The sequence below is a fragment of the Dipodomys merriami genome, unplaced genomic scaffold (assembly GCF_024711535.1).
Source record: "Dipodomys merriami isolate MVZ:Mamm:240054 unplaced genomic scaffold, mDipMer1.0.p SCAF_92, whole genome shotgun sequence".
NCBI classification, from domain to species: domain Eukaryota; kingdom Metazoa; phylum Chordata; class Mammalia; order Rodentia; family Heteromyidae; genus Dipodomys; species Dipodomys merriami.
The window spans coordinates 5,000,773-5,015,183 of NW_027206535.1; the positions used below are offsets into that span (position 1 = coordinate 5,000,773).

The window sequence follows — 14,411 nt, forward strand, 5'->3', positions numbered from 1 at the left end:
CCAGCAGGCTGGGATGTCCTAGTGGAAAAGCTCCCTTGCAAACAAACTTATTCCTCTCATATTCCTCTTCAGAGACAAAACCTGTGGAAGCTCCAGATTGTTCCTCATCCAACTGGTCCTGGTCTCCCACATCCTTTCTACCATCTACGCCATCCATCAGTATTTTTTTTTTTTTTGGTTGGTCATGGGGCTTGACTTCTGGGCCTGGGCACTGTCCCTCAGCTCTTCAGCTCAAGGCTAGCGCTCTACCACTTGAGCCACAGCGCCACTTCCAGTTTTCTGGTGGTTTATTGGAAATAAGAGTCTCACAGAAGCTGGATCCCGGTGACTAACACCTGTAATTCTAGCTACTCAGGAAGCTGAGATCTGAGGATCATGGTTTAAAGTCAGCCCGGGCAGGAAAGTAGTCCAGAAACTCATCTCCAATTAACCACCAGAAAACTGGAAGTGGCGTTGTGGCTCAAGTGGGAGAGCACTAGCCTTGAGCTGAAGAGCTCAGGGACAGTGCCCAGGTCCAGAGTTCAAGCTCCACGACTGATCCCCACCAAAAAAATAAAAATAAAAAAATAAATAAAAAACAATTGACCCTCCCCCCCAAAAAAAGTCTCAGAGACTTTCCTTCCCAGGCCAGCTTTGAACTGTGATCCTCAGATCTCAGCCTCCTGAGTAGCTAGGATTACAGGTATGAGCCACTGGCACCCAGCCGCATCCTTCTCTTGATCTCCATGGAGATAGGACACACTCCATATATGTTCCTTCCCAGCCTTTCCTCTGTAAGCTTTCTACCAGCTTCTTCTGCTTTCTTGACCTCTTGTCAGTCCCTACTTAAGCCTGAGCTTCTGAAACAGCGGGAGGTGAGATGGTGAGGACATCATTCTTCCTCACCTCTTCTAGTACCTTCCTCAGTTGTCACTTGAGGTTTCTTAATTTTCCCTCCATTCTTTTTCTTCTTCTGTCATGGTCCTAGGGCTTGAGTCAGGGGCCTGAGCTTTTTTTTTTTTTTTTTTTTTTGGTCGGCCATGGGGCTTGAACTCTGGGCCTGGGCGCTGTCCCTCAGCTCTTCAGTTCAAGGCGAGCGCTCTACCAATTGAGCTACAGTGCCACTTCCGGTTTTCTGGTAGTTTATTGGAGATAGGAGTCTCACAGTCTTTCCTGCCCGGGCTGGCTTTGAACCGCGATCATCAGATCTCAGCCTCCTGAGTAGCTAGGATTACAGGCGTGAGCCACCAGCGCCCAGCTGGGCCTGAGCTTTTTTTGCTCAAGGCTAGTAGCACACTACCACTTGAGCTACAGCTCCACTTCCAGCTTTTTTTAGTGGTTAATCAGAGAATCTCAAAGACTACTTTGGAGCTGGCTTCCTTCAGTGATTCTCAGATCTCAGCCTCAGATCTCAGATCTGGCTTCCTGCTTCCCTCCACTCTTAAAGGACATAAGGCAGTTCTAGAAGCAGACCACTCTTTTCAAGGTAGCCCTGCCTCTCAGAAATCAAAACAGCAACCATCTGGGTGCTGGTGGCTCAAGCCAGTAATCCTAGCTACTCAGGAGACTGAGACCTGAGGATCAAAGTTTGAAGCCAGACCTGGCAGAAAAGCTGTGATACTCTTACCTCCAGTTTACCACCTGCAAACTGGAAGTGGAGCTGTAACTCAAAGTGGTAGAGTGCTAATCTTGAGAAAACAAAGCGGGGGGGGGGGGGGGGGGGGAAACCCTCAGGAATATAACACCCAGGCCCTGAGTTCAAGCCCCATGACCAACAACAACAGAAAAAGAACAACTGAGGCTAAGGATCTGAGTCCCAGTGGCTGGGACCTTGGGACAAATAATTAGAATTACAACCCAGTGAGGCCATAAACCAGTCCTGACCACAGCTCCAGCCATGCTCAGGGCAGTTACACTAGCAGTCAGGGGTTGGGGGAGGGGAGAACAGTGGCCTGGTGCCTAAGGGTAGAAAAGGGAAGTGTGCAGGGTCTGAGTCAACAACTCAGGGGCCAGAGGGCACTGGGCTGCAGTACCCTAGGTTTCAGAGTGTCCTGTGACTTTAGGCCTCAGGGTGTCCTGGTACCCAAGATCCTTCTCTAGTCCCTCCCCTCCTTAGCTTAGAGTGGCTGGTGGATGTCTGACAAGGAACAGAGCTCAGAGGCTTGCAGGTCTTTTCCTTATCTTTATTCTCTTCATGTACCCTCCCCACCCCCTTGTTCTCTCTCTTCCCATCACCCAGTTTTCTCTCCATGTCCTCTCTTCTGAGCTCAGGCTCTCCCTCCTCTGCACCTCCACCTCTGCCTTCCTTTTCTCGGCCAGCTTTGCTTCAGCTCTGGCTTCTGCTTCTCCTCTGCTGCAGTGAGGCCCTCCCTCTCCTTTTCCCTGCAGGCAATTCCTCCTTTCTGCTTGGGCCTAGCTCAGGAGCTGAGCTGACAGATTCTAGAACTCTGTCTAGCCTTCTTGATACTGCAGCCTCCCTTTTTCTCCACTGGTACCTAACATACCCGAATCACTAGAAACATCATTGGTCTAATCTTAATCTATTTTGTGCCAAAGTATAGGTCTTTAATCAATGCAATGTCTTTAGATCAAATTCTCCTGTAGGACCTCAAAGACCAAGTCCAAAGAGCTGGGCACACACTGAATGTATGAGCAATTATGACATCTGAATGAAAAGAAGCAAGCAGACAAACATGAAAATAGCAATACAATCAAACATGCCCGGAAGGATCACTCCAGAGGGTAGTGCTACAGATGGCCAGAATGCTGCTACAAGAACCCTTTTTCCACACACAGCTGGGCCCCTGGCCTCAGCCTTGGCCTCTAATTAATTTCCTGAGGTAGGAGACCTCCATCCTCCAAAATTCACCTATCAGGCCAGTTCCAATAGGAGTAGCAAAGGGAGAGAGAGGCTTCAGACAGCTAGAGAAGGGGTTCTCCAGTTCACTCCTGCCCTTTGGCACAGAAGCGGATATAACCCAGGCACTCGGGGCCCTGCCTCCTCCACCTCCCAACACTCACCCTGTCTTGAAGTGACCCCCTCTCTAGGTGGGCCAGCAGCGGGCAGCAGCCACAGCAGCAGCACATCCCAGCATGGGCACTGCCCAGCAGCAAGCAGCCCTGGCACTGCCTAGCACTATTGTTCCAGAGGTGGCCTGTGCCCGCCCCAGGGCTTGGGCTACTGAGGATGGAATAACACAGGGCCTGCTTACCAGGGCTGCCTGCTCAAAGATGGGGTGCTGAGGCTGGTTTGGTTCTTTGTCCTACTGTTTTCTATTCTAGGTAGTTTATTATTTTGTTTGTATCCGTCCTGGGGCTTGAACTTAGGGCCTGAGCACTGTCCCGGAGCTGTTTTGCTCAAGTATAGCACTCTACCACTTGAGCCACAGCTCCAGGTTAACTAGAGATAAGTGTCTTATGGACTTTGCTGCCCTAGTTGACTTTGAACCATGAACCTCCTATCTCAGCCTTCTTGAGTAGCTAGGATTACAGGCATGAGCCACCAGCACCCAGCTTCTTTTAAAGTATTTGTTTGTTTGTTTTTTAAATTACATTGGTTTCCATTTAGCAAACAAGACAATCCTTAACTTTTATGCCCCAATCTATCTATTCAGAAAAGGCCAAATACAGCAGGTATGGTGGTAGACATCTAATCCCAGCTACTTAGGAGGCTAAGGTAGGAGGATGCTAAATTTGAGGCCAGCTTGGGCAACTTTGCTAGACCTTGTCTCAAAATAAAATTTAGGAAAGAGCTGGGGGGGCTGGGAAGTTGGCTCAGAGGTAGAGAGCTCCCCTTGCATGCTTAAGGCCCTGGGTTCAATTCCTCAGCACCACATAAGCAGAAAAAAAAAAGCCAGAAGTGGCACTGTGGCTCAAGTGGTAGAGTGCTAGCCTTGAGCTGAAGAGCTGAGGGACAGCACCCAGGCCCAGAGTTCAGGCCCACAACCGGACCCCCCCCCCCAAAAAAAAAAGATTCTCATGGACTTTCCTGCCCAGGCTCTCTTTGAACCACAATCCTCAGATCTCGGCCTCCTGAGTAGCTAGGATTACAGGTTGAGCCACCAGTGCTCAACTAAGCCACATTCCCACTTCTTAAAAATGCATCTTGCCGGGCGCTGGTGGCTCACGCCTGTAATCCTAGCTACTCAGGAGGCTGAGATCTGAGGATGGCGGTTCAAGGCCAGCCCGGGCAGGAAAGACCGTGAGACTCCTATCTCCAATAAACCACCAGAAAACCGGAAGTGGCGCTGTAGCTCAAGTGGTAGAGTGCTCGCCTTGAGCAGAAGAGCTGAGGGACAACGCCTAGGCCCAGAGTTCAAGCCCCACGACCGACAAAAAAAAAAAAAAAAATGCACCTTAATGTTCTCAATCAAAGAAGCTGAGCCCGGCACCAGTGGCTCACACCTGTAATCCTAGTTACTCAGAAGTCTGAGATCTGAGGATCAAATTCAAAGCCAACCTTGGTAGGGAAGTTTGTGTGACTTATCTCCAATTAACCACCAGAAAACTGAAAGTGGCACTGTGGCTCAAGTGGTAGAGCACTCGCCTTGAGCTGAAGAACTCAGGGATAGCACCCAAGCGCAGAGTTCAAGCCCCACAACTGACAAAGAAAAAAAAAAAAAAAAGAAGAAGCTGAGTATGGTAATGTGTTCCTATGATCCCAGACAGATCAGTCTAAACACAACCTGGACAAAAGCAAAACCCTGTCTCAAAATAACCAGTATAAAAAAGGGTTGAAGCCGGGTGCTGGTGGCTCATGCCTGTAATTCTAGCTACTCAGGAGACTGAGATCTGAGGATCTCGGTTCAAAGCCAGCCCGGGGAGGAAAGACTGTGAGACTCCTATCTCCAATAAACCGCTAGAAAACTGGAAGTGGTGCTGTAGCTCAAGCAGTAGAGCACTCACCTTGAGCGGAAGGGCTGAGGGACAGCGCCCAGGCCCAGAGTTCAACAACGGGCAAAAAAAAAAAAAAAAGGTTGAAGGGCTATAAGTGGAAAAGCAAGTGACAGCACAAGGGAGGTCCTGAGTTCAAGTCTCAGGACGAACACCAAAAGAGGGTTGAAGGCATGGCTCTCTGGCAGAGCACCTGCCTAGTAAGCATGAGGCTCTGAGTTCAAAGGCCCATCACTTCATAGTCCAAAAGCTCCCCACCATGCTCAGAGGCTCTTCCTGCTGGATCCAACCGTCTGCTGTCCAGCATGTATGGTCACTGTGCCTCTTCATTACAAACCTTTTCCTGTTCACTGCCTTTATCTATGCCACTGTTACATCATGGATTAAGTGAATAAAGACTATGAACCCACCTGCACTCTAACATAATCCCTCACTTACAATAAACATAATCCCTCATTTACAATAAGCACTCAAGCCGGGCGCTGGTGGCTCATGCCTGTAATCCTAGCTACTCAGGAGGCTGAGATCTGAGGATCGCGGTTCAAAGCCAGCCCGAGCAGGAAAGACCGTGAGACTCCTATCTCCAATAAACCACCAGAAAAGCGGAAGTGGCGCTATAGCTCAAGTGGTAGAGCGCTCGCCTTGAGCTGAAGAGCTGAGGGACAGCACCCAGGCCCAGAGTTCAAGCCCCACGACCGACAAAAAAAAAAAAAAAAAAAGCACTCAATACATGTTAAGAAAGAAAGAAAGAAAGGAAGAAAGGAAGGAAGGAAGGAAAGACATGGGATCTCAGCAGCACCCATTCCTTATGGTGGTTAACTGGAGATGAGTTTCTGCGGACTACTTTCCTGCCCGGGCTGGCTTTGAACCATGATCCTCAGATCTCCAGCTTCCTGAGACAGGCCTTCCTCTCCTGTCACTCCTTTTCTCCCTCTTCCTAAAGTGTTCCCAGTCCTATACTTTTATTTCCTTTAAGCATAAATCATAAGAGTAACCTATATCATCCTTCTACTCAGATCTTCATCATTGTGGGGAAATAACAGGCTCGGGGCTAGGAAGGTGGCTCAGTGGTAGAGCGCTTGCCTTGCATGCATGAGGCCCTGGGTTCAATTCCTCAGTACCACATAAACAAAAAAACCCGGAAGTTGCTCTGTGGCTCAAGTGGCAGAGTGTTAGCCTTGAGCTGAAGAGCTCAAGGGACAGCGCCCACGCCCAGAGTCCAGGCCCCATGACCAGCATTAAAACAAAACAAAACAAAAGAAGAACAGGCTCACTGGCTGACTGCTGACAGGTTGAAAGGTTCCCCTTCTCTTCTGTCCACCTTGTTTTCCTGGCCAAGAGAGTAAAACAGTGACATCCATGAAGGACAAGGCCTGCCAAAGCCTGGACCTTATCTCCTGTGCTCCCCAGTGGGCTGCAGAACCTGGCAGAGCCATCCAGGGGAGTCAGGGCTTCTCCCAACCCAAGGATCCTTGACGGGGTCCATTGGCTCCTGAGTCATTTATGGCTCAGCTGTGGATAGCAGGGGTGCAGGGTTACTGGCACTGAATCATAGGGAATGAATGAGCTATAGGACTGGGAAATGAAGAGGGAAAGGGCTCCTGACAATGGAACTTGAAAGAGGACCTAGGAATGGTCCTGGCCAGGCCTTGCTCCTTTAGGAGCTTCCAGGGACAAGATGAAGGCAGGAGGCTGAGAAAGTGGCCAAGTGGAAGAGAAACAAACAGCAAAGCCAGAAACCACACAGAAAACCATCACAGAACACACAAAGGCACTTAATACTTGTTAAATGAATGAAGAGAAGACACTGGTCTTAGGGGGTGGGCACACTGGTAAAGGAGAAGAGGGATGGCTAAGAGCTATAGGGAATAAAATCAGGCTAGAGACTCAGAGATCCAGGCACTGTGGATGCCAGCCTGCCCAAACCCAGATGGCCACACCTGTCCGGCCAAGAGACAGACAAGCAGAAAGAGAAGGAGGGAGAAAGATGCAAACAGACAAGCATTTGTGCAAGCGAACAATAGCTGTGCCAGGACTCCCTGCCCTCCTGGCACAAGGCAAGCTGGCTGAGTTAGGAGGGGGCAGCTGCTGCCTGCAGTCCTCCTCCCACCCTCCCCCAAGGAGACACAAACAAACCCAGAAGGGTCCAGCCAGCTTCTCTACCAGCTCCAGAAATCCTGACCAATCCACTCACTCAGTTTCTACAAGATACTTCAAATCAGAGGCTGAAGCTAAGAATGGAACCACTTCCTCACATCCAGAGAGCATGAGCCCCCTAACTTTGGTGACTATGGTTTCAAGCTAGAGTAACCCAGAGTACCACATGCAGGTAACATGCACACATGGGGTTCACATTTAGATAATGCCCCCTCCCTGATCCAAGATCAAAGCTGCAGAGCCTGTGGGACTGAGATCAGACCCCTCTTTAACTCCTATGCTTGCCCCCAGCAGATCCCTCAGTGACTTTGTTAAACCTTCCCCATCCTGCTTCCTCTCCCTCCCTCAATTCTTTCCCTAACCTTCATGATCCCTAGAATCCTCTTCTATGTCCACAAAAGCTTCATCCTCCAGGGACACCCCCAATCCCTCAAGTCTCCTCCCAAACTGTCAGCCCTCTCCACTCCCTCCTGGCTCCTCTCCGCTACTCTTGGCCTTGCACACAAAGCCAGCCACCTCTCCAGGGCTCAGAACAAAGACACAGTCTCTCTCTCCGGTCTCCACTCCACCTGCCCACCACACACGCCAATGCTACAGTCCTGGAGATTCTAAGCACCCTCTTTGCCCCTGGCCTCCAGAGTCATCCCTCCATCTCTGGCCCTTGCTTGTCAGAAAGGGACCCTTTGTTCTGAATAGGAAGAGAAAAAAAAAAGGGAAGAAAGAGCAAGAAGGCGAAAAGACAGAAAGGGGACCTATGGGCTTTGGGATTTGAGGAGGTAGAGAAGCAGAGCAGAGAGAATTGAGGGGGTGGAAAACTGAAGACAGTCTGGAAGACTAGAAATGGAGTGAAAAGCAAAAGGAAGCATGAGACATCCTATGAAGCGGGAAGGAAAAAGGGACAGGTTATACTTAAATTCCTCCTTCTATGAGGTGAGAACTAGAGTGGGCTTGGGGCATCTAGCCCCAGCCCTGACCCATCTGCCTACACAGGTAGCAGGAGAGACCATCTTCCTCAAAGAGTCTCATTTCCAGCAGGCCCCCTCCACTTTCCACCACCGTATAAAAAGAAAGGAGACAGCTGGTGAGCTTGGGGGGAGGGGGAAAGAGGGGATCCAGGGTTTGTTGGCTAAGAATCAACTCCCCCCTTCTTGTAACCACAGCCTTCCGGAGGCAGCCCTCCCCTTCCGACCAGCCCAAACTGACAACCGCCCTCCTCCTGTGGCCTCCTGGCCCTCTCAGATCTACCCACTCAGGCCCCCCAGATGGGTTCCCCAGTCCCCCCTCCATGTCCAGCCAGGGTAGAAAGTCGAGCCATGCATGTGGATCCCTGTTCCTCCACTAGTAAAAAAGAAAGAAAAATATAAATAGAGGGCAGGAGAATCCAGGTATCTGGCCTACCAGCTCCGCCATTAATAGAGAAAAGACCCCAGTTTTTGCCCTCCAAGAAGCTCTCGCTATACCCCCTTCTCACCAGGTCTGCCCCCTCACCAGCTCCCCCATAGCTTTCCTTTTTAGGGTGGAACCCAATTTCCGTGGTTTCAAAAAGCCTCTCCCGCCCCCCTTGGCTCCGCTCCAGGGTCTCAGCTCAAACGGTTGAAAAAATAAACAGACCTTGGAAGCCGCGGCCTGGCCTGGCACAAGGTTGCGAACAGTGTCTGCGCCCCACTGTTCCACCACACTTCAGTCATTTCACCCTGGCCCTCTGTTTGTCTTAGGCATCATTCAAATCCCTGGTTGTTTTCTCCTTAGCCGTATCTAAGCCCAAATCCCAAAGGAAGCCTTCAAACCTTATTCCCTGCCCCCAACCCCACCCCCACACTGAGATGGCCCCTCTCCATTAAACATCAAGACAGGTAGCCTAGCAAGGAACGAAAAGCAAGATGGAAGAGTGGACTTTCCATGCCCTGGAGGGCTCCAGAAAGGTTCGGCTCCCTTGCAGGAAGGTGACCCAGCCAGACTGGCCACTAAGCAGGGGCTGGACTCACAGGAAAGCCAGAGATTAAGATGAAAGCAGCTCTGGGCTGGGTCCTGGCCTTCTGGAGAACAGGGGACAATGTGGGGGCCCTGAGGAAATGGGAAGTGCTCTCGGTCGGCACCACCTTCCTCTCAGCTCTCACTTATTCACTGGTCTGTTTCATCATTTCCTGGGGGCTGGGGTGTGGAGAGGTCATGGAATTTGGGACTAAGGCTGGGTACAAAGGAAAATAATGGATATTTGCAGAGGAGTAGCCTAGAGGTCCTGATGGTTGTGTGTGTCTGTGTTCACCCAATCATACATCCAGACTGGAGATGACAGGCAAGAGATGATAAAATGAGCCCAGGGAGGTGGGAGTGGATCAGCCTAAGGGTTCTGGTGGTTTCCGGCTGAGAAAACAAGGATCCTGGAAGCTGGTGGGGTAGGTGGGGGACTGGGGACCAGCCTGTGTCCCAGGGGTGCTGGAGAGGAAGGGCAACGTACGTACCAGCTACACAAAGACCTCGGCTCTCTTCACCTGAGGGTGAAGAAAACCAAAGCTCCTGACCCCAGCCACCAGCCTACCCCGAGGGGAGAACTGAATCACAGCTGGAAAGTCCATTTGCGACGAGAGGAGGAGCTGACTTTTGTCTTGGAGGGGTGGTGGGAGGAAGCTGGGAAACCACCCCCTCCCGCCCCCTCCGGTGGGTGGCGGGGACAAAGGGGGAAACGACCGAACCCGCGGCTAGGGTTTGGGGGGTGGGGGGGCACCGCCAAAAGCAACCCGGCAGGACCCGGGAGCAGAAAAGGGGGGGATGCCAGAGAGTTTCCACCGTTCCGACCCCCCAAGACACACGCCTCCCTCTTCCCGCTCCGTCCCTTACCAGAGCAACTTTCTTCCGAGCGGCTCAAAACGCTCCAGTCTCACCGGATCGAGGCCACCAAACCCCAGGTCCGCCCTCTCCCGGTCCCGGCGCAGAATCCGCGCGGCAGGGGCGGGAGGCGCGGGGCCGGTCGCGGGCTCCCCGGCCCCCTCCCCACTCACCCTCAGTCCCCACCCACCCTCCCGTCCCGCCGCGCGCTCGCGCGCCGCTCCGCCCGGAAAGCCATCGCGGAGCGTGGGGGGCGCTGCCCGCCGGGGTGCGGGGGTCGGAGGGCACCTGGAGGCCAGCGGCGGGGGCGCGGGGCGGGCTCGCGGACCCCAGCCCACCTTGCTCGCCAGCTCTTTGCTCCGGTCAATCCGCGCCCGGGTGAGAGACTCGATCCGAGACATAATCCTAGGTGGGCCGCGGGGAGGACGGGGCGCGGACCCAGGCGTCCGGCGGCGGCGGGGGGAGCAGGGGGGGTCCGCCCCGCACGCGTCGGTCTCGGGGACAGGAAGTCTGACTCCCCGCGCCCGGCACCGAGCGAGCGAACGAGCGAGCGCCAGTTCCTCAAACCCTTGTCTCCTCCCCCCGCCGCCCGGGCTCAGGAAGGGGGGAGGCGGAGCGCAGGGAGGGAGGGCGGGGGACCGGCGCACGGGACAGGACGCCGGGGTGGTTGGAGCTGCCAGGAGAAGATCTGGGGTGCCCCCGCACGGGTTTGAGGGGCCCCCCCTGCGGGTTTCCCCTCTTGCATCTCGGGGCGCCCTCTAGCCCCAGGCAGCCGCCTCGTAGCCGTGCGTTTCCTTAAACCCCACTGGTGCTTAGTCCCGCAGTCCTGGCGGGACCCGAGCGCTTCCCTTTCCCCTCCCCCTTCCCGCCGCCACGGACCGAAGGATTCCATCTGCCCCCCCCCCCCCCACGGGGAACCTGGGATCAGTTCCTTCCTGGCTTTCAGGGCCCATCAAAGCAGGCCAGGACTGACTGACACTCCCCACTCCCCCCACTTTTACGATTGGGGGCAGGGGTAGCAGAGAGGGAAATGACAGAACTAGAAGCTGGGTATGTAGTAGTTGTGAAGGAGAGGACTCACAGAAGTAAAATAATGGAGAGTATTCTCCCACAACCCTCTGCCCCCCTCCTCCCTTCGGCCCTTCAGTTCTTCTGGACCACACAACACTGCCCATCTCCTCCTAACTCCGCCTCTGCCAGCTACTTTGGTGGATGAAGAAGGTAGGATCTGGCTATCCTTCCAGAGGCTAGGAAACTCAGGAAGTCCCGCCATGTGTCTAGCCTCAGTTCCCTCTGTTCTAAATTAAGCTGGAACCAGAAGACCAGGAAACAGCCTCCCAGAATCAAGGAGTGATCAGAGCACTTCTTGGGTCTCTCTTACTCTGAGGAGGAGGGTGAGGTGGGAGCATTCATCTTTCTAGACCTTTTGCCCCAACCTGAGCTGGAAAATTCTTCCTCTAAACTAACTGTAATCACTAGCATTGAAATTCATTTCCTCCCCTGAGGCCTCCCATTTCTCTGTAATACCAGAACCTTAGAGAGCCTTAAGATGGGACATTTAAGTTGTAGGTTTAGGGGGAAAAGGGAGGCAGAAAAGGCCCAACCACCCTATCAATCCGGGTCTAGCAGCTCCAGGCCCAGATTAGTGGCAGGTCCAAGCTGCAGGTTTCAAGCCCAACTCAGCACTCTTATAGGTGCCAATTTTAGCCTCTGCCTCTATTTTAGGCTCCACTGCCTCACCACTGGGTGAGCTGGTTGGGCTCCTCACCCCAGCACCACCCCCACACTGCTCCTTTGCCCCCCTTGCCTAGCAACTTTCTTTTCCTGCACCCATTCTTCTGTTGATGATCCTTATATAACAAAGGGCAGAAGAAAGGAGAGCAAACAAGCCAGGCCCAGTGAATGCTGAATAACAATTAGAAGCAGAAAGGACTTTCCCAGGTCAGGACTGGTTCCTTCAGGCTAGCACCTGCCCTGGCAGACCTATGGGAAAGCCCTAGGAACTCCACAAAACCAGCCATCCTGAGGTTCCTGGCTCCCCAACTCCAGACTTACCTCCCCACAGTGGTCAGCCAAAGTTGAGGAATGTACTAAATTTAAAAACAGACAGCGAGACACTGGGATTCTGGCCTCATAGTTCCACCCACTGGGGACCTAGAGACCTGGGTTAGGCTGGGACCTCAGCTTTTCTCCCAGGCCTGGATGCTGAAAGCTGAAGACAGAATTTTAAAGAGCCAAACTCTGCCTGCTTATCTAATAAACCAACTTGATTCCCAGTCTGAGAGTCTTTAGTAAAACAAAACAAAACTCAAGTTAGATCTTCAAAAAAAAAAAGACTCCCAATCTCCAACTACCCCCACCCCAACCTTCAAGCTGCTTTCCATACCATTTGTTTTTTTTGTTTGGTTGGTTTTTTTTGTGTCCGTGCGTGGGGCCTGAACTCTGGACCTGGGCGCTGTCCCTCAGCTCTTCAGCTCAAGACTAGCACTCTACCATTTGAGCCCCAGCGCCACTTCCGGCTTTTATTCTTTTTGCTTATGTGGTGCTGAGGAATTGAACCCAGGGCCTCATGCATGCAAGGCAAGTGCTCTACACTGAGCCACCTTCCCAGCCCTCCAGCCCATTTGTTATCCTGAGCCTCACTCTTTGCCCTCTAGTTAAAAGGAAGAGGCCAGCACCAGTGGCTCATGCCTGTAATCTCAGGAGGCTGAAATATGAGGATCATGGTTTGAAGCCAGCCTGGGCAGGAAAGTTCTTGAGACTTGTATCTCCAATTAATCACAGAAAAAGCCAGAATTGACGCTGTGGCTTGAGACAGCACCCAAACCCTGACTTCAAGCCCCAGGATTGGCCACAAAAAAAAAAAAGGAGGGGGGAGTGGAAAACTGCTCTCTACCTTTAAATGTTTAATCTGCATTTACTGAGCTAAGCCTGCAGCTGGACTCCCATTTTCATTTTCTGTATCCTCTGGAGCAATGAATACTTTCCCTTGGGTGTCCCCCACTTTCCTAATCCCCTTTTTCATTCCAGCTCTCACATCACTTCTATCCAGTGATATTTTCCAGATTTTCAAGAAATATTATTTTAGGTTGATGGCGGTAGACGAAGCTACTTGATAGGTAAAGATCAGGAGAATCACAGAAAAAGGCCAGCCCAGGCATACTTAGCAAGACCCCATCTCAAGCAATAACCCCGGTATGGTGGTAAGTATCCCCAGACATCCAGCTATGCAAGAGTCCATAAAATAGGTGGATCAAGGTCTGAGGCAAATCCCAGGCAACAGTGACAAACCATGCCTGGCGCCGGTGGCTCATGCCTGTAATCCTAGCTACTGAGGAGGCTGAGATCTAAGGATCGTGGTTCAAAGCCAGTCTGGGAAGCAAAGTCCATGATACTCTTATCTCCAATAAACCACTAGAAAACCAGTCGTGGCACTGTGGCTCAAGCGCTAGAGCACTGACTTGAGCTGAAAAGCACAGGGACACCGCCCAAGCCGAGTTCAAGCCCCACAACCGACCAAAAGAAAAAAAAAAAAAGAGACCATATCTAAAGCACAAAAGGGCTAGAGGTATGGCATAAATGAGTAGTATAGTGCTTGCCAAGCAAGCACAAAACCCTGTGCTCAGGGCTGGGAAGGTGGCTCAGTGGTAGAGCGCTTGCCTTGCATGCATGAGGCCCTGGGTTCAATTCCTCAGCACCACATAAGCAGAAGAAAAAAAAAAAGCTGGAAGTGGCACTGTGGCTCAAGTGGTAGAGCGCTAGCCTTGAGCTGAAGAGCTGGGGGACAGCGCCCAGGCCTAGAGTTCAAGCCCCACGACTGGACCCCCCAAAAACCCTGTGCTCAAATCCATTATGGAAAGAAAAAATAAAAAAGAGAGAGAGGGGTAGAGGTAGAGAGGAAGAAAGAGAGACAAAAAGGAATTAGATATACAAAGCCAAAATTTCCTCTAGAATCTAAAGTAGCCACAATCTTTAGTTTGTTTAACTAGACAAAATACACTCCTCTCATTTCGGTGCTAGAGAGGACGCCTCAGGTAAGGACCTGGTTGCTGGACGCTTAGCCAGTAAGGGAGCAAAGGGCCTGCAGCTCTGTGTACCCAAACTCCACTCTGTCCAGAACAAGTCTGCTTTCCTTCTGATTCTTCTGCACCTTCTGCATTCTGGGAGGGGGTGTTTATCCAGCAGAGACTAGTGGATAAAAGCTGATTTGCTGAGTGACTGAGAGATGTAGAGGCCACATAGAAAGGAAGCCCCACTTCATATTGGCTGTAAGATATTAGATAAAGAGCCCAGCCTTAAGTTTATGTGTTCTGTGAAATGGCAATTAAAAATACTTGATCCAGCCGAGTGCCAGTGGCTCAAGCCTGTAATCCTAGCTACTCAGGAGGGTGAGATTTGAGGATGGCAGTTCAAAGCCAGTCCAGGCAGGAAAGTCTGTGAGACTCTTATCTCCAATAAACCACTCAGAAAACCGGAAGTGACTCTGTGGCTCAAGCGCCCAGGCCCAGAGTTCAAGCCCCAATGCCAACAAAAACAAAACAAAACAAAACAAAACC

At 51.8% G+C, this 14,411-nt stretch overlaps 1 protein-coding gene across 7 annotated transcripts in view; it reads right to left on the reverse strand.

Annotated features, from left to right (window-relative positions):
* The window catches only part of LOC138821456 (rho guanine nucleotide exchange factor 2), a 68,916-nt gene that overhangs the window by 21,734 nt on the left and 32,771 nt on the right, over positions 1-14,411 (reverse strand). Inside the window, exon 1 of one of the 7 annotated variants that reach the window (XM_070013690.1) lies at positions 10,194-10,388. The exons of 5 other annotated variants lie outside the window; for them this stretch is intronic. In XM_070013690.1, coding sequence (XP_069869791.1) covers positions 10,194-10,256 — 63 coding nt within the window. In that variant the 5' untranslated portion in view covers positions 10,257-10,388. Of the gene's footprint in view, positions 1-9,867; positions 9,970-10,193; positions 10,389-14,411 lie in introns of those variants that run through there. One more of the 7 variants, XM_070013694.1, reaches the window with a different exon arrangement.